Below are 19,125 nucleotides of genomic sequence, written 5' to 3'. Positions count from 1 at the left end.
CGTTAGCTGGCAAAACCAAACCTATGGCGGCTGTGGCTGCTGTTGGAAAAGAGACTGCTGCATATATGGAGTTATCTCCTCTAGTTCCTCCATGGAAAATTGGGGTGACACTTAATAATTGCAGGTATCCCCAGAAAACTTGTGTTTTAGAGGGATATACCACAAATACTGAATGACAGATAGGCCCCTAAGAAGCATAAATTATCATACAGTTGCTATATATTCATGTTACATGCATAATACTGGTTAGAAGAAGACTGCATTTACAGGAAATCTACCTACACTTTAACTGCAGTCGTATATAATGTGGAAAACAGTATCAGGGTTGGGTTACACAGTGTAATTTTGTGTTACATTAAAAAAATAGAAAGAAAAGAAAAAATATTGCGTCAGTAAGAGTCCCTCCACAGGGATGAAGGGGGGGACTACATTACTGGCGACACGTGAGGGAGAGTAGGGCAGGCTTTAAGACCAGAATCTGCAGCAAGGCAAATGACTGGCTAGTTACACTAATGTAATTACACACGTCCTGTTACAGAGCGTGAGAATAGGGAAGCGGGTGACACTAGTGTCAGGGACCCGGAGGAAGGCTGCAGAGTCTATAGAAGATACAGCAAGTTTCTGGAGGGGCCAGGAAAGGAGGGCGCCGACTGGGGAAAGAGGGAGAGAGGCATAAACAGGAAGTGAGAAGGAGAAATGGATAGAGAGAAAGAGGGATGGAGAGAGAGGAAATAGATAAGGATAACGAATAACGGGACTGGACGTGAGTGGAAGGACTGCGAGGCTCAGAACGTTACTGACAAAGATGATCAGAATAACGGGACGGAGAGAACAAAGGATATGACCGTTAACCCCTCCTCTGCTGGAGTGCATTACAGTTATTGCCTCATGAGCATCACTTTCTGCCAGTGATCTACACAGCCCCGCTTACCATCTGCAAGCCTGCAGATGCCTGATCCATTAGCCCTCTTCATGACAGGGTGCTGCAGCTGGTGTTCAGTCATCTTTCTTTTGCTTGACAAAGTTGTGCAGAGCAATTAATAATTCACCCCTCTCCACCCAGCGACCTGCGGAGTGTTACACCATCGACCACCCTCCTTACTAACCACCATGTGTGTTATGATTTGCAGGGAAATCTAGTCTGTCTCCAGTTTTAAAAATACTATTCTGATTTCCCTTCTAGTCGGGCACCTGACTGCCATAGTCCTCAAATTGTTAGAGAAAAAGGTACACCGACATGTCCCTATTGGCACAACTATGTTTATGTTTGTCGGGACTGTACCTGACTCTGGGACAGGATGGGGCTGGCTGGGGACAAATGATCCGATGGGAAGAGAATGGCAGACGCTACCGACTGCTAAATTCAGGTTCTGAATACCAGGCCGCAGGGGAGGGCACAGGAGGAACTCGGGTTTTGTTGGATGGGAGCCGTGGAGGTGGTGTGGATCTCCGCCGTCAGGCCCCCACTTTGCCCCGCACTGGATCACAAACAGTGAGAGGCAATACTCGTCATCCGTTTGGTTTCGGACAAGTACCTGACAGCTGGCAAGGTGGAGGCGAATCAGCAAGCACAGGTCGATTTGTTCCTTCTGCAGGGGCTGGTGGTGTAGGGAGAATACGTCAGTCCTCTTCCCAGAATTCAGTAGGACAGACTTTTTTCCCAAGACCACAACCTCCCTATGTACAGCAACCTGAATTTTACCCTCAACCATATGAAGAAAGCTATGGGTATGCTAGAGGAGGGGGTGGCTATGCTGCACAACCTCGTTTCGGGGGAGGATATGAGGATTACTATGAAGAGCCCTCTCCTCCTTTTGCGCAGCCTCCATATTTTGGTGCTCCCCCTAATTTGCCCCCACAGCAGCCAGCTCCAGCCAATCCTGTTGTGCCACAAGATGGACTTGACAGACGTTTTGCCCACAGTCTCTTCCAGGGAGCTAACACTCCTATTGAAAGTGATTTGGTGCGCCCAGGTTTAGGAGTTAGGGGTGGTGAAACAGGGTCCCCCCCATATTTCGGAGTGAGTCAGAGAGAAGGAGGGTATTACGGTGCACAAAGGCCAGATTTCTTTCAACCACAAAGCCGGGTGGTAAATCCCCCAACCAATGGAGATGAATCACAGGGTGGACAACAGGGAAGAGTCACCGTTGGAAGTGTTTTCAGAAGTGGTCAGAATGGGAGAGGTGAGTTTGGGAATGGAGGGTGGTCACTGTAAAATGAGCAACTCACAGCTCCTTTAATGCTACAAGTAGGTAGTTCTAGTTCACAGGCTGGACTGACCATTTACGTGTTTAGAACAGGGGTGGACAATGTAATGTCGATTTAAAGAGCAGCTCCATCAGATCTAGGTGCCATGGTGCTCTTTTAGGGATCCAGGGAAAATGTGCATTAATTAAGTTCAATAAATATAGGCAAGTTGGCTACTTGGCTTCTGCGATTTATCCAATCTGTACATAGTGTTTTCTGATGGTCCTCTATAGACCTCTTGATACAAAGAAAACATTTCATTACTAAATAATTAAACATTCATTACTAAATCATTAATTTTGCCTGTGAGATTTTAGCATTTACTATCATTGCCCTTTTAAATATGGCAGGTAAAATCTGCAAAAATTGTGGGTTTTGAAAATCCATTGCTTAGTAAGTATACCCCTAAATCTGACTATTTTGTAAATTACTCTGTATTTATGGTATAAAATGTGTATGCAATATCAGATATAGTGAAATTGGATTTGCTAGAAAGCCCAGCATACTCCAACGCTGGTAGAACAAGGAATACGTGAGTTTTATGTTCCTAGTTAGTGGTGCTACAGTTAATCTTTTGTTCTGTTTTAGGACTTCCTGATTTGGTACCTGATCCAAGTTATGTCCAAGCTGCAACTTATGTCCAGCGAGCTCATCTTTATTCCCTGCGCTGTGCAGCCGAAGAGCATTGTCTCTCTAGGTCTGTACCGCGAAAATCTGTCTTAGAGCAGTAGTTTATTCCTTATATACATCTACAGTATGTTCTCATGTGAGCACAAATGACTATTATATTAGAAGAGATGAATTTGTCAGATTGCCTCATTCACTTGTACAGCCGTGGCCAAAAGTTTTGAGAATGACACAAGTATTGGTATTCACAAAGTTTGCCGCTTCAGTGTTTTTAGACCTTTTTGTCAGATGTTACTATGGTATACTAAAGTAAAATTACAAGCATTTCATAAGTGTCAAAGGCTTTTATTGACAATTACATTAAGTTTATGCAAAGAGTCAATATTTGCAGTGTTGACCCTTCTTTATCAAGACCTCTGCAATTCGCCCTGGCATGCTGTCAAACAATTCTGGGCCACATACTGACTGATGGCCGCCCATTCGTGCCTAATCAATGCTTGGAGTTTGTCAGAATTTGTGGGTTTTTGTTTGTCCGCCCGCCTCTTGTGGATTGACCACAAGTTCTCAATGGGATTACGGTCTGGGGAGTTTCCAGCCATGGACCCAAAATTTTGATGTTTTAATCAGTAAAGCATCCAGAGACTATTCATGTGTGGGGTTGCTTCTCAGCCAAGGGAGTGGGATCACTCACAATTTTGCCTAAGAACACAGCCATGAATAAAGAATGGTACCAAAACATCCTCCAAAAGTAAGTTCTCCCTAACCATCCAACAACAGTTTGGTGACGAACAATGCCTTTTCCAGTATGATGGAGCACCTTGCCATAAGGCAAAAGTGATAACTAAGTGGCTCGGGGAACAAAGCATCAAAATTTTGAGTCCATGGCCTGGAAACTCCCCAGACCTTAAACCCATTGAGAACTTGTGGTCAATCGTCAAGAGGCGAGTGGACAAACAAAAACCCACAAATTCTGACAAACTCCAAGCATTGATTAGGCAAGAATGGGCGGCCATCAGTCAGTATGTGGCCCAGAATTTGATTGACAGCATGCCAGGGCGAATTGCAGAGGTCTTGAAAAAAAAGGATCAACACTGCAAATATTGACTCTTTGCATAAACTTAATGTAATTGTCATAATAGACTGCACACTGTTTCACCAATTCATTTTGCATTTGTGTGCCATGTTTTGTTCCATTGACTAAAGATGTGGGATTGGTGAAAAGGTGTGCACACAACCCCTTTGATGATGATATGGCTGATAAAAGTCACTCATGATGCGCCGAGTGTGTTTTTAAGCAGTACACTTGCCAAAGTAATGGTGATCAAAATGGGAAAGTTATATCTATGCGAAATGAGTCTGGCACTCAACTGCATATGTGAGGAGAGACCCAGTGGTGTCTAAAAATCTCACTACTACCAATCATAGCTAGCTGGCTGGTATATTGCCTTTTGTTACCAGTTGTACTTCGTGAAATATACATTTAGAAATTTGCATTTTTTTCCCCTGAGTATTTGGCTGCCATAAACTTTTTATCATTTCATTGCTATGTTTCTCCTTTTTAGATAGTCTAGCTCATTATAGTGCATCATAAAGTGTACCATATCAACAATAAACTACCTAGATAACTTATAAAAGGTGACTAAGCTGTATTGGCATGACGGTGGTACACAGTTTGAAACTGCTGCACACTTCCAATAACTTAAAGTAAAAAGTAAACTGTCAGCAGCGTGATCAATTGAATAGCTCGGGAACTCCTTCCCTGGGCTAATTACTGTAGCAGCGCGCTGAATTGAATGACCCCCTTTGATAGGAGATCTGTTCTTATACAATTTACTTAAAAAAATGTAAAAACAAATGTGACAAAAGTAAACAATATCTTAAAGTACCGCTAAACCTGAAATTAAAATTTCCTTTATTTAAAACACTAGTAAATGGACCCGGTTTCTGTATGTTTTGTCAACAATCACAATGTCGACAGCCATTGTAAACACCATAACGTCGACCGGTACAAAATGTCAACATGTTCAGAATGTCAACAACCACAATGTCAACACTGTTGACAGCCAAATTGTTGAAAGGTACATAAGGTCATCATTGACAGGTACATAGGGTTTTAAGCCTAACCCTAACCATAGAATTTCTATTGTTGACATTTTGCAAGTCTCAACATTTTAATGTCAACATTATGATGTCGACCTTTTGTCTGCCGACATTGTAATTGTCGACATGATGACAACATATCAATGAACCCGGCACTTCCCAGATCCCCTCACCTGCCCACATCCCGCCCCCTCACATCCCATTTTGTTATACTTAGCCTCTGTTTTCAGTCCTCTTCTCCGGGTGGTCTTTTCTATCATTGATCAGCAATCAGTTTTATTATATAGAACTATCGATAAAATTCACAGAGGAAATCTAAAAATAGGTACTACAAATACTTTTGTAAGCTAGGTTTGATGGTCTTCAAGTGCTTATGTTATACACAATGAGAGATATCTATGACAACTGTTTCTTAGGCAACTGTATTGAACCATTTCAGGTTCCATCTTTGTAACTGTTGTATTATTTCTTAAAACATGACATAGATGCACATAGAAAATGAAATGGATGATGACAGAACAAACTGTAGCATTAGAATGTTGGCCGTAGTACAGAGTATTTGAATTAACCTGCAGTACTTGTGAGTATCCATGTTTAGCATCGGCAGATTTTAAGTGGGATTGGCTAGGCCCACATATAGCAAATGCCCGCATCTAAAGTTAGAGCAGTACAGAGTAGTGCTGGGAGCTTTCTGTCAAACTATTGAGGAAAGATGTCCAAGCGAAATACATGCCTATTTGAAATTACTATTATACATACAGTTCCTTGATGTGCTGTTTGAAAAATTAAAGCAACTATCTAGGTTTGATTAGTTACTTGAGCAACATATTTCATAAATGTCCCTCAGTGTGTATTGGGGTTGCCAGATGTTACTTCATGCATCTGGGCGGAATGTAGTTTACATCCTGGCTGTCGGGATGCCGGCGATCAGAATGCCGGTGCTGGAATCCCGACACCAGTCAGAATCCCAGCACCGGCATCCCAATGGTAAGTATTGGGGTTAGGGCTAGGCACTAGGGGGAAGATTAGATTTTGCCTGCAGGGAGAGAAGGTTAGGTTTAGGCTTCAGGGAGGGAGGGTTGGGTGGTTCTGGTATAAAAGATAGACAGGAATTAGATAGACAATGTCTAAATAGACACCAGATGTTAGACAGGCAATGGGTCGACATGGAAGAAGGTTGACAGGTACAAAAGGTCGACAAGGTCGAAAGGTCAACACATGAATGATGCACAAATGGTCGACCTGCGTTTTTTTTCTTCTTCTAACCCTAATCTTCACCCTAACCCTCCCCTTGATGCCTAACCCTCCCTACTGGTGCATAGCCCTAACCCACCGGTAAGTGTCTATCCCTAACAAAAAAAATGTGTCGACCATTTATGTGTCAACCATTATTGTTGACCTTGTCGACCTTTTGTACCTGTCTACCTTCCATGTCGACCTTTGTCCCTGTCGACCTATTGCCTGTCTAACATCTGGTGTCTATCTAGACATTGTCAAACTTTTTACTGTCTATCTCTAGTCCGGACACCGGGTTAGGTTTAGGGTTAGGGTACTTGCTGGCAGGTGTCGGAATCCTAACCCAGGTGGATGCCTGCATCGGGATTCTGACCACCGGGATCCTGTACCCAACCCATCTGGGCTTCTGGTTGACATTCCTAGTCTGCATTAAAAGATAACTAATAACTGACCACGCTCTATATTCTCTCTCTCCTCAGCTCTGCGTATGCAGCGGACTCTTCAGATTATGATGTCAGAGTTCTGCTTCGCTTTCCACAGAGAGTGAAGAACCAGGGAACTGCAGATTTCTTGCCCACTCGTCCACGGCAGGCATGGGAGTGGCACAGCTGCCATCAGTGAGTACATGAAGGTTATGGATATATTACCACTGTGTTTTAAGGGATCCGGGAATGCCCACCATATCTCTATATAGCCTTTTTGATACTTGTTAAGTCCTCCATGTTGCTTTTTTATTGCAATTTATATTAAATCAGATAACTAAAAAGAAAGCAAACTGAATATAGGATGACAGTGCTCACATTTGATCTATGTACTGCAGACACTATCACAGCATGGATGAATTCAGTCACTATGATCTGCTGGATGCCACAACAGGAAGAAAAGTTGCAGAAGGCCATAAGGCCAGCTTTTGTCTGGAGGATACCACCTGTGACTTTGGAAACCTTAAGAGATATGCATGCACCTCGCACACTCAGGTTAGTGAATATTCCTGACATTCTGTGCTTGGATGCTCCATTTTCTGCCTGTACTTCCTTTTGCTATTTCCCTTTCAAAAAGCTGTTTCCTCTTCCTCTCCATTCTCTCTCTACTTTGAACACAGTGACAATCTGTGCCCCTTATTCAGGGTCTAAGTCCTGGCTGTTATGACACGTACAATGCGGATATAGACTGTCAGTGGATTGATATAACAGAAGTTAAGCCAGGAAACTACATACTGAAGGTAAATTTATGTATTATTGTTTATTTGTATAGTGCCACCATATTAAGCAGTGCTTTCCCGAAAATATTTCATCATTCACATCAGACCCTTCCTCCAGGAGCTTAAAGTGTACATTCCCTACCACACAAACATACACTAGGGTCTTTCTTTATCAGAAGCCAAGTTACCTACCAAAATATGTTTGTGGCTGTGGGAGGAACCTAGGACACATTTGGGGAAATCCAGACAAACATGGGAAGGATATTCAAAATCAATGTCCTGATAATGCCTTATTCCAAATAGAACCTATGGACCCGACTGTGAGACAGTAATGCCTTTCTTGTGCCAAGTTGATGTTATTGTCATGTATTTTTATGTCCCTTCTATTCTTGTACAAGAATCCACATTTCTCTAATATATAGCATTTGTCTCATAGGTTGTGGTGAATCCCAAATACACGGTTTTGGAGTCTGATTTCACTAACAATGTGGTGAGATGCAATATCCACTATACAGGACGATATGTGTCAGCCACAAACTGCCGTATCACACAGTGAGAAGCCATTATATGCTCCTAGTACTTGATGTCTTTCTTATTTCCCATATATGTGTCAGAATTGTTGCCTCCCTATGTCTTACTTGTATGTTACACCTTTAAGGGGTTAATTCATTTTATAAAAGTAAAAGGGTTGTGGCTTTTTTCTACAAAATTCAATTGGAAATGGTGATTTGCGGGCCTCGCAGCAATGTCACGCAATCTGTCTACAAACTGCGATCTGGGAATAGTGCATTGAAAAAGTCGGGAAATCATGCTGAACCCCCAAAAACCGGTAATTATATAATCCAGAGACAATATAGAAGGCTGTTAGTGGCCAGAAGCAAAGTATTGGGGGTTCTTAAATGGTGTCAAATGGTTGATATTTTAAATTTTTTATTAATGGCTGAAAAATGATAGCCGACAAGTGTTTTTCATCAAACTAAAGTCTTTGCAGTATTTTGGGGTACACTAAAATCTGTTTAACGTTATTTTTCAGTGTTTTTATACTAGTTTGTAAAGTGATGAAATATACACTTGCAACTCCCACATGCAAGTTCAAAAACTCATTTTCCATCAATACAGCACCTACAAATACAATAATTTAACCAATTCTTGAACTTTTTAGAGTAAATCACCTGAATTTATAGAGGGGGTGTACCAGAGGTTCTACACTGTGTCCTGACATTTTTACCTTACAATAAAGATTTTTCCTACCTATTCACCTGCTCAGGAAGGGACCCACACAAGATGCAAATTTGCTGCGAAAACGGATTGCTATTTTGGAGTTGATTTGCAAATAAAAATAGTGGCGCGATTTTGCTGAGAAAAATGATCAACGGACCCCCATCTCTCCTAATTGAATTGGTCCCTAAGTGAAAATCTTTATGTCGCTTTCCCTCTATATTAAGCTACTCTTGATCTCTGCATTTTTCCACCCATCATTGTTTGTTACTGTACAATGTTACTTTGGCTCGTGCTAGATGTGGCTTTTAAAGCCTGCATTTTTTTTCAGCAATAGGAAATAGGCTCTCACTGCGATCCATAGCAGTCAATGGGAAAATCTGTTTTCCTGTTACATTTGGGCAGCTGAGTAATTTTCTTACAGCAGGGATACAGCACTTCCCACTGTAAAGTATATGGGAGAAAGGGAGCCTCTGATGTTTTCTGAACACCACATTTTTCTCCTAAAATAATGCAGCACTGAGAGGTAACTCTCTGACACCACCCTATCTCTATGGCTAACCCGTAATTCTCCCAGTTGTGTTCTATTCCCTTCTCTGTGCTTATGTGCATTTCTGTCTCATCCCGTCTTTGTTTTTCCTTTTCAAAGGTTCTGAGCAAGATTCTCAAGGATATTATTACCTATGGGGATTTCATTGAACCCAACACCATAACGACAAAATCTGCATCCCTCTCACCAATTCCCTATCCTGATAAGCACACTAACATTCTTATTAATACTTTGTAAAGAGCCTCACTTTTTGTACCAATAAAATAAATTCTATAATTTCGCTCAGATTCATGTATCAAGTAGAAATTTGTGATTTCATTAAATTATTCAACTATTTCTGTGATGACTATGTAACAAGTATTGTGGTCAACTGGTATCAATATGAGCCAGAGACGGTTTAACACTTTTGTCTTTTTTTTAGAAATTTTTGTATTGAACCTTTTACTGTGATATCACTTGATTTCATACTTTAATATTAGACTTGCCAAAAAGAAAAAGTTAAATATTTTACAAAATATAGTAACACCTTATCTATATCTAATGCTAGCTACATACGCACTTGTCCTTTCAAATCGTCCCTAATGCTAAGCAACAAAATCAGGTTCCATTTTGTCACATGACCAAAGTGGACAGATCTAGTGGTTCAGATTATGAACTGATCACATGCGGTCTTGTTTGTGCAGACGGCAGGTACAAAGCCTACAGCAGTAATTTGCTAATGGGAGTTTATGCCGCAACCAAAAATGATTCAGTAAATTAAATTATTTTTGAGGATGCCGATTGTGTTTTGGCAACACATGCAAAGCTGTAAGCTAATTTAGTCAATACCATTTCATTGGTGACTAACTTAAGGCTTATACGAGGTTATGATTATACAAATTATCATTTAGAGAAGATGGCTTGTTATAACAAAAGGATGAAAACTGGAATGTGATTTACTTACAGGCAGGAAAAGATGTCACTACCGATATGTAAGAGCCTAACCACACAATGGAGGGACCTAGTACTGTTTGAAAGGAGTTTATATTGTAATAGAGAAATTGATATTTATAAATGAGAATGCGACTAGGATGCACCAGGAGACTGTGCCTTTTAATTCGATATGCTGCAATCAGCACAGTCTGCTGGTGCATCCTAGTCGCATTGCATTGAGACAGATGCATTTTAGGGAGAAAAAAAAGACGCCAAAACGACCCGCCCCAGATTTGCAAGGGGGCAATTTCATCTCGCCACGGTCCCCTGCATCTTATAACAACCTACACCCTTTCATCACAGTCCCCTGCATCCTACCACAAACCCTACTTCGCACTCCTGCCCCCTGCATCTCACCAGTATCACCTCAACCCTCACTGCTGCTGCCCTGCAGCTTGCTGGGGCCTGGCCACTGGGATGTGCTGGGATGAGCAGGAGGAACATGGATGAGAGATTTGTATTGCAGCTACTGTAAGCATTATCAGAAGCATGTTCCCGGTGCTGGGGCACCTGTGCATATTTCTGCAGCCTCCATGCACAACCCACGCAGCTGCCAAACATGGAGATGAGCAATGTACTCTTTGCACAATGTACCCTGTATTTCCTGGGCTTCCTGTTGAGCTTCAGTGCCATGATACCCCTATCTGAGAACAGGGCTGACTTCCATGTGAGGTACCTCCTGTTCACCGAGGGAGTGTGGCTGAGAGGGAACATCGCGCTGGAGAGGGAGCTCTTCACAGTTGAGGAATGGTGGCCGGAGTTTAGCAAAGGGATAGACATCGGAGTCCGATGGTTACTACCAATGTTTTTGTCCCGATGGTAGTGTTTTTACCATGACAGTCCCCAGCTCCCCAGAGATCCCCGGCCTGGGCTGACTAGCGTTCAGGGTTGATGCTTCGGCTGGGGGGCCCGGTGATAGGGCTCCCCTGGCTGTGGCATCAGCCCCCATCTAGAAAAAGTCCGGTGCTGGTTCTGGAAAATACAGGGGAACCCTACTATTTTTTTCCGCTGTATTTCCAGGACCGGCTCAGAGCCCAGTGCTGGTAGCGCTTAATACGGGGGACCCCTACGTCGTTTGTCCCCCATATTTTGGCAACCAGAACTGGCTCTGATTAGCCTGGTGCTGGTTGTGCTTAATAAGGGGGACCCCTACGTCGTTTGTCCTCCATATTTTGCACAATCAGCACTCTGTCACTAAAAGTCCGGTGCTGGTTGCTCTTTTGGGAGGGGGGCACGCCGCTTTTTTTTTTTTACATATGTTAAAAAAAATTTACACAGATGCAGGGTTCACGAGCCTTGCATCTGTCGCTGATGCCGGCTACCTCCCCCGGGACCTACTGCCCGCCACTCGCCCCCGCCTAGGCCGCGAACAGCTGCACCGCCTCCTGCTTTCTCTACCAGGTCTCTTCCACCACTAACGCCCGCTACCTCCCCCCGGGTCCCATCCACAGCAAACACCGACTTCCTTCTTCCCCAGTCCTAGCCCGCAAAGGACAGCCATCTTGGTGCACCCAAGTGAAGCCACAGTGAGTACACCTGCTGGAGGTTCCTACTGAGGCTGCGCAAGAAATTGAATCTTCCTACCTCTATGAAGGCGCAATTGTGAGGTAATAGTTTAAGAACTGTAACTTTCTCAATTACCTAAACCCCAGAAGCACCTACCCTGGAACAATAACTACCTAATAAAACAAACCACAAGTCTAAATTCACCCCTTACCCTGAGTTATACCTTCCCAATGGAAAATGCTGTCAAACCACCACATTTTTAGAGTTGATGCATTCTGCTACCTATCTTTGAAATTAGAAACAAAAAAATGTAACTGCAGTTCCCATATTTGTAGAATTACACACCAAGGGCCTGATTCAGAGTTGGAAATAGAGTAAGATACAGCAAGTAACTGTGCATCGTGGTAAAAACATACTGCACTGTGGTGGGGCAGATATAAAATGTTCAGAGAAAGTTAGATTTGGGAGGGATGTGTCCAAACTGACAAGTAAATTGCAGTGTATAAACAAAGCTGTCCAGCATTTGTGGGCTACATCCAAAAGCAGCCAGTATTTACTCCACATGCAAAAAAAAAGGATGTATTTGCACCCCTTGCAGTGCAGCAAGGTACATAGGGCCTGATTCATTACGGATTGCAAATGCGATTACGCATGCTACCGACTGATTGTTGTGCCCTGCGCATGCGAATGCATCGCAGTGCGCAAACGGCCACTGCGATCGCAGTGACTACACAGACCCATTGCAGAGTGATTGACAGGAAATACCGTTTGTGGGAGGTGACGGTGGGGGTCGGCGAAACGCAGGCGTGCCAGTGCATTTGAACGCTGTTGCATGGGCGTGCATAAATTATCCACTGCGATGCCATACGCAGCTTGAGTACTTATAGAATGCGATGAGGTTAGCAATTCCTGAGTAAGATCAGAGCTTGTGTAAGTGTGCACAAGGCTGCGATGGTACTCGATAGTACCGATGGTTTCACAGTCTTGCTAAGGATATTGGATGTGTGTAAGGTAAAGTGGGCGTCCTTATGTTGTGTTGCGACGGCATAGCGATGGATTAGCATACTATCATAGTGAGACTGCGTAATCGCTATTGCAATCGCAGTTGGGAACCGTAATGAATCAGGCGCATAGTTACTTACTATTTCTTACTCTATTACAAAAGCTGAATCAGGCCCCAAGTGTAATGCTGACCATGCCCTGCATAGGCATCTCTTCTTTTGATTTATTTATATGCCTTTAAAGTAATACAATTACAAAACGGAAAATAACACCAATAGATAAGCCTGCTGCAGACAGTGAACCAAAATGATGTAACAGAGCAAGCACATGACTACAGTACATTCCAGCAGCAATAACAAAAACCATCTCAGAGAGAGCTATGTCTTATACTGTACCATGTGACGCTCAACATAATACAGTAGTTCCTTTTTAAAATACATATGACACAATGTTATAACTGTGCTTATACTTATTGTAACCTCAGAAAGGAAAATGTTTGTGGTTGGTGGTTCAGCACCAAATCAAAGTAGTCTAGGATTGCCATGAAAAAAATGCTTTCACCGTCATTTAGTACACAAAAATCAACAAGTTATGAGCCCAGGCACTTAAATGCCAGACACATAAGCGCCAAGTACCTTGATGCCATCGACACATGTCAGTGCAAAAGGATTAACACAGAGTGACAAGCACAGGGTGTTCATTGCAAAGTGTCATAAAGGCTACTCAGTGAAGCTACATACGATGTCAATACGCAATATGTACTCAGGAGCTACAACCATGATGAGTTTTATTATTTTGAAGGGTGCAGATAATTACATTACATGGAACTTTAGAAAGGCAATTAAAGCATGAAATGTTGTGGAAAGTTACAGTTGACCCAGGTGACAGTCCAAGCCCGAAAGATAAAAAGAGCAATAAGTACAAACGGTTTTAATTGTTGAACAACACATATATTTTATTGTACATGGGAAAATGTCAGCTAAAGACATGTGGACAGCACTGAAAGCAGCATAGGAGGATGGGGGTCTAATGAGCAAAATTCATCTGAGGTGTGTATTGTATAACACTAAGTTGAGTGAATGCACAAGTAGTTAACATCTTTCGGAGTCTAAACAGATAATGAGGAGATTGCCATGGCAATGCTACAGAACTTAACACCCGAATTTGACTTTCTGGAAATAGCATTAGAAGCTAACATAGCCAAGCTAACTACAGAAATTGTCAGAACTAAACTGCTACAGTTCTAAGAATGTGTGGTAGTTGATTTAAATGCTGAGAATAGTGCATTACACACTAAAAGTTAGAAGCCCAGAAAATTCAAATGCAAATGTTATGTATGTCAAAAATAGGGCACAAGGCAACTGAATGTAAATTGAAAAATGTGAATGCTACGCAAAGCAAGAAAAGCAACAGCAAAGATGAGTCAGCTTTGAGTGTTACAGCCAGCCGCTGATAAGAGTGTTGGTATATTGACTTAGGTGCTACTAGACATTTCTGTGCAACGTGGAGTGGTTCACTGCATTTAACACATGTGATCCTATAACAATTAAAGGAATTGAAAATGAAGTGCTTACAGCTACAAAAGTTGGGACAGTCACTACCGTGTGAAAATAGGGACTAAAACTAAAGTCACAGAAATCCAAGATGTGCTTTATGTACTATATATGGGGACAAACTTCATAGCCATCAGTGTTCTAGAGCAAAGAGGTTACAGAGTCCAGTTCGCAAAAGGGAAGTATATTGTACAGAACAAAAGGGAATGTGATAGCAACAGGAACCCGGTGTCATCAGTTATATGTCCTTGACACACAACAGTGTTATGCGATGATGACCTTTGACTCCATGGAACTCTGGCACTGTAGTTTAGGTCTGGATTTGACAATGTCTAGAAACTAATAAAAGAGTTGGTTTCAGGCATATAAGTGACTAATACAGAAAGGCCCATTTGTGAAAGCTGTATAACAGGCAGAGGCTTCACTGGGTATGGCGACACTTTGTGTGCACCCTAGATACCCCCCCCCCGTGCGCCAGTGGTGCACCTGTCTGGAAAAGGGGCGTGGCCTAAATAAAGGGGCGGGGGATCCTGATAACATCACTCCGGGGGCAACCTAGCATCACCGGAGATGCTGGGCTGCCACCGGAGACTGGGCAGTTTGCACTGTTGGCTCTTCTTCTATGACAGGAGCCGGGTGCTGCAGGAGAATATCACACTGCAGCACTCTGCTCCTGTCACTGTAGAGAAGCCAGCATTTTGGTGTCACCCTCTCTGACGGTGACACCCAGGTGCGACCCGCACCCCCTCATGATGCCATGATGCCATTGAGAACAAGCAATGATGTGTTTGCAGGCTTTGGCTGTCTGGTGAGCATAAGATAAACATAAACACACAAGCTCCACGAGTGATACCTCCCTGTAGAAAAGTTCCAATTTCACTGAGAGCACTACTAAAAAGGAGCTATACTGCATGGAAGCCTTGGGTGTGATAAAGAAAGTTGAATCGGCGAGCTCATTAGTAATTGTGGAAAAGAAAATGGACAACACTGAATATGTCTGGATCCTAGAGATTTAAACAAAGCCATTAAAAGGGAACATTTCAAACTACCAACCAGAGATGAAAACAATTTGTGGGAGCAAAATGGTTCAGTAAATTGGACGCACCTTCAGGATTCTGGCAAATTAAGCCAGCTCAAAGCAGTCTACACCATAAGGTTGATACAGATTCCTTCAACTACCATATGGGATATTGTCTGCTCCAGAAGTATACCACAAAAGAATACACATGATTTTTGAACATATTCCAGGTGGTGAAACTGATGGATGACATTATTATCTGGCGTACTACAAAGGAAGAACATGATTCCAGATTAAGACAAGTGATGGAACGTACCGGCTAGTGGATGAAATGCGACGCTGTTCCTCCTCATTATCAAGCGGTGCAGCCATTTACAGAGAGAGCCTGTGGGGCCTGGTCTATTAGCAACTGACCTTCACTACTCAGACCACTGATGCTCCATTTCAGCACCAGAATATCGCTCAAATACGTGCTACGTCCAGTGGGCATTCTGGAGCTGGTGTACTGCAGGAGCTTCCGGTGTCAGTCTGCCTGCTAAGACTCTGCCAGTATAAAGCTGTATGTTCTTATTTGTATATGTTTTTATTTATAATAAATAGCTGTCTTTCATGGTACTGGATGACGGTCTTTTCTTTTACCTTGTCTTTTACCTTTTCCTATCACGACTTGAAAGTCCCCAAATTCCGTTAAGGATCACAGGTCGAGGTTTCTGAAAATAAAGATACCTTTATATGTCCATACATCGCCCTTACAAGTAAGCATACATGTAAGGATCTACACGAGACATCCTCATTCACATCTGGGTGATTCTTACAGGAGTTGGGACCATACTAAGCCAGGAGAAGATCTTCATAGTCCACTATATTCTCCTCATATTCACATCCCCGGGTGGCTCCATCGTACAGTGATGTTATTACACTATATTGTGTTTTCCATTTCTTCTTTTTTATACTGGAGAATTACCTATACCGGAGGACGTGGGACAATTCCTTTGATGGACTTATTGTTGACTTGTTGGAACAATCCAGAGCGCAAGTGAGGTTGATTTGTTTTGTTATAATCTACCCTTACAGGTGACTACCCGATGATTGTTGTCAGTCTTGTCTAGATACAGCTGACTAGCAAGATACTTTATCATTCTACATTACAGTACCATATATGTATACCATCTCAAGTGTTGCATTTTCATCTATTCTGAGATAAACACTGTACCTTTGATATTTTTGACAGATGACAGGAATCTAATATCAATCTTTTTGGATCCTGAAAATTGTCCACAATAGACTTTTATTTATTATTTTTTAGACAGAATGTTTATTATAGGCTATACAGTTGTTATATACAATTGGCCACTGAGAGTATTCCACTTCTAAGACACTTTTAGTTACAATCTAGATTATTTATTCATGCTGCTCATATCATCTGGAGTTTTTTTTTTATTTTCAACAAGTGTACCATGTTAGGTATTTGATTATATTCACCAGATAGGTTGTTATGACCCTATAAGGTTGAATTCCCTTGTTCATTTTATTATTATCATTTTGTACTATGTATATACATTGTAATAAATTATAATTTAATAATCTATGCCGGCTCTTGTTGTTCACATTCTGTTTGAGCCATCGCAGTTTTTTCTTGTTACCTTTCTATGTGGGGTTGGCATTACCTCTCTTTGCCTACTGCTGCAAGCATAAACCTATTCAAATCACCAGTGTATTATCTGGTGCTTAGTGCTCTTTCTTGCTGAAACAAGGTATGCTCAGATAGAAAAAGAGCTCCTAGCAATCACTTAAGCATGTGAGAGATTTAAATAAATTTGTGTATGGTCAAGCGTTTACAGTAGAAACTGACCACAAGCCATTGTAGCTTTCAGGACTAAACGGTTACATGACTGTCCCAATGTTTATTAGACAACAGAAATATGATGTACTGTACAATTTCTGTAGGTCCCGGTAAATACATGTGCATTGCTGATATGCTTTATCCTGCTGTGGACAAACGTGAAAGTCATAGAAGTCTAATGGATAGAGGCCCCCGATGCGGTCCGCACCTCTCACACCCAGGTCTGATTCTAGACAGTCTGGCTCCCGGTGCAAACAGTCAAAATGTGCCCCACAGGTATCTTCAAGATCAATAATATTCTTGCGCAGGATGAAAGCGCAGCGCACCAAAGTAGAGGTGTGGCCTCACATCACATCCAGCCAGCCCCAGTAATTATTATATAATAAACCTCACCTGACTGCTGCTTACATATAATCACACTCACAATGGCATCTGGCATGGCAGGCACTGACTTAGGTGCCCATCTGCCCCATCAGGCACACTGCTGGCTGGCACAGTCACTGCAAAGGCAGCTGACTGCGGACTAGTGTGGCGTAGGACTTAGTGCCAGGACGGGATGGTCGACCACCCGCGGGCGGGCCCCAGTCTGTGACTGAAGTCACTGCTGCATCAGACCTGCCTTCTTCCCCAAAACGCCAGCATCACTCTCCAGTCCCCACCTCAATCCTACATAGTCTCACAGCACTACAGAGTCTGCTACAGAGTCTCACAGCACTCACGCATTGTGTAACGTGACTTGGAGCACAAGGAGGATAGATGTATGTGTGGACACATCTGTACGTGTCTCCTCACCTGCCTCTAGTCCTCGCCCACCACCTGTCCTATGCCACTTACTAGCATGCCTCCTTACTTATCTCTTCGCCCAACTCCTGTCCTCACCCACCTACTCACCCGCCTCCCTGTCTGCCTCCAGTCCTTGCCCGCCTCTCCACCTGCAATTGTAATTACTTAATGGCCGGACAGCCAGAGAGCAATTGGTAGGTTTGAACGTCTGTTTTGACAGATATCATAGAAGGCATTTTTAATAAACTAATACAAAGGCTGGCAATTTAACCTTATAAAAGTTTGGGTAACTGGACTGGGGGTATCAGGCTTCCATGCATTCCAGAGAATGATTTCTTTATACATCATCTACTCATTTATATACTATTTTTACTATTTCTCTCGCTGTCTGTCTCTTTTACCCAGTCCTTTTGGCATTATCTGTGTCTCTCTCGCTCTCTCTCTCTGCGCCTTCTCTTTCACTTTATTTCACACTCACTCTTTTGCCCATCTCAAACTCTCTCTTCCCTCATTTGTCTATCTCTATCGGTCTCTTTCCCCCTCTGCGCTATCCCAAGGGGGAAATCTATGGGGAGGCTTTTTATAATTGTGCCATTTATATTGCCAGCTGTGAGGTGAGCTGACCACATCCACCATAGCTGTGTGCAGGGGAGGATTGGCTGTTGACTTCATCGGGAAGATTCCCGGTGGGCCGACACCCGTGGGGCCGCCTGCCGACCAGCTGACTTTTTTCTTTATTTAAACATGTTGTTGAGGCTGTTGCCCTGCCCCGGGCCGGAACTACTGGAGACAAACTGCGGCTGAAATGCTTTGGCCCCACCCCCAGTAGTGTTGTACTCATGACAAGCAGCCCTCCGACGCCTGTCATAACTTCAAACAAAGCAGAACGCAGAGACCATCTTAAGGCTTGTACTGCCGGCGCCACCACCCTTGCTGAAGTTGGGGTGTGGCTCACTCAGCGCGATCCTTCTCAGCCATTACTTAAATAAAGTCTATAGGTAGTAGCCGTGCAGGCATTAGCTACAGAGCACAGCATGGCCCCCAGCTCCTCTCTTCAGGCCCCTTACATGGCGTGGTGAGATCTTCTCCCACTGCCCATGTGGTGTGTGCTGCAGTGGGGCTCCGACCTGACTGGCCCGGCTGCTGAGCTTTATCAAGCAGGTAGCAGAGCCAGGGAAGGCCTGAGCTGGGACTCGGAGGCACATAGCCATGTGACAATACCAGCTCATGTGCCAGGGAACAGACACCTCTCCAGTCAGCAGCAGCACA

At 43.1% G+C, this 19,125-nt stretch overlaps 1 protein-coding gene across 2 annotated transcripts; it reads left to right on the top strand.

The window, feature by feature from the left end:
- The first annotated feature begins 434 nt into the window (after window positions 1-434).
- Window positions 435-9,466, top strand: LOXL1 (lysyl oxidase like 1). Of its 2 annotated transcripts, XM_088443972.1 has the most exons (7): window positions 435-2,183; window positions 2,836-2,944; window positions 6,690-6,827; window positions 7,031-7,187; window positions 7,337-7,432; window positions 7,848-7,963; window positions 9,279-9,466. In XM_088443972.1, the coding sequence occupies exons 1-7, from the start codon at window positions 1,238-1,240 to the stop codon at window positions 9,283-9,285; spliced, it is 1,569 nt and encodes a 522-aa protein (XP_088300098.1). In that variant the 5' UTR covers window positions 435-1,237; the 3' UTR covers window positions 9,286-9,466. The 2 variants fall into 2 exon arrangements, with proteins under 2 accessions (XP_088300098.1, XP_088300102.1); XM_088443976.1 differs by lacking the exons at window positions 7,848-7,963; window positions 9,279-9,466 and having other exon boundaries at window positions 7,313-7,399.
- Window positions 9,467-19,125: the final 9,659 nt, after the last annotated feature.

The sequence above is a fragment of the Taudactylus pleione genome, unplaced genomic scaffold (genome assembly GCF_031769625.1).
Source record: "Taudactylus pleione unplaced genomic scaffold, aTauple2 ptg000019l, whole genome shotgun sequence".
Classification (NCBI taxonomy): domain Eukaryota; kingdom Metazoa; phylum Chordata; class Amphibia; order Anura; family Myobatrachidae; genus Taudactylus; species Taudactylus pleione.
The sequence above is the reverse complement of the archived record's forward strand: the minus strand, read 5'-3'. Positions and strand labels throughout refer to the sequence as shown.

Excerpts from the sequence above, each read along its gene's own strand:
- LOXL1 (XM_088443972.1), top strand. The coding sequence starts at position 1,238 with ATGTCCCTATTGGCACAACTATGTTTATGTTTGTCGGGACTGTACCTG. Across the intron at positions 2,945-6,689 it reads GAAGAGCATTGTCTCTCTAG|CTCTGCGTATGCAGCGGACT; the intron begins GTCTGTACCGCG and ends CTCTCTCCTCAG. Across the intron at positions 6,828-7,030 it reads GAGTGGCACAGCTGCCATCA|ACACTATCACAGCATGGATG; the intron begins GTGAGTACATGA and ends TATGTACTGCAG.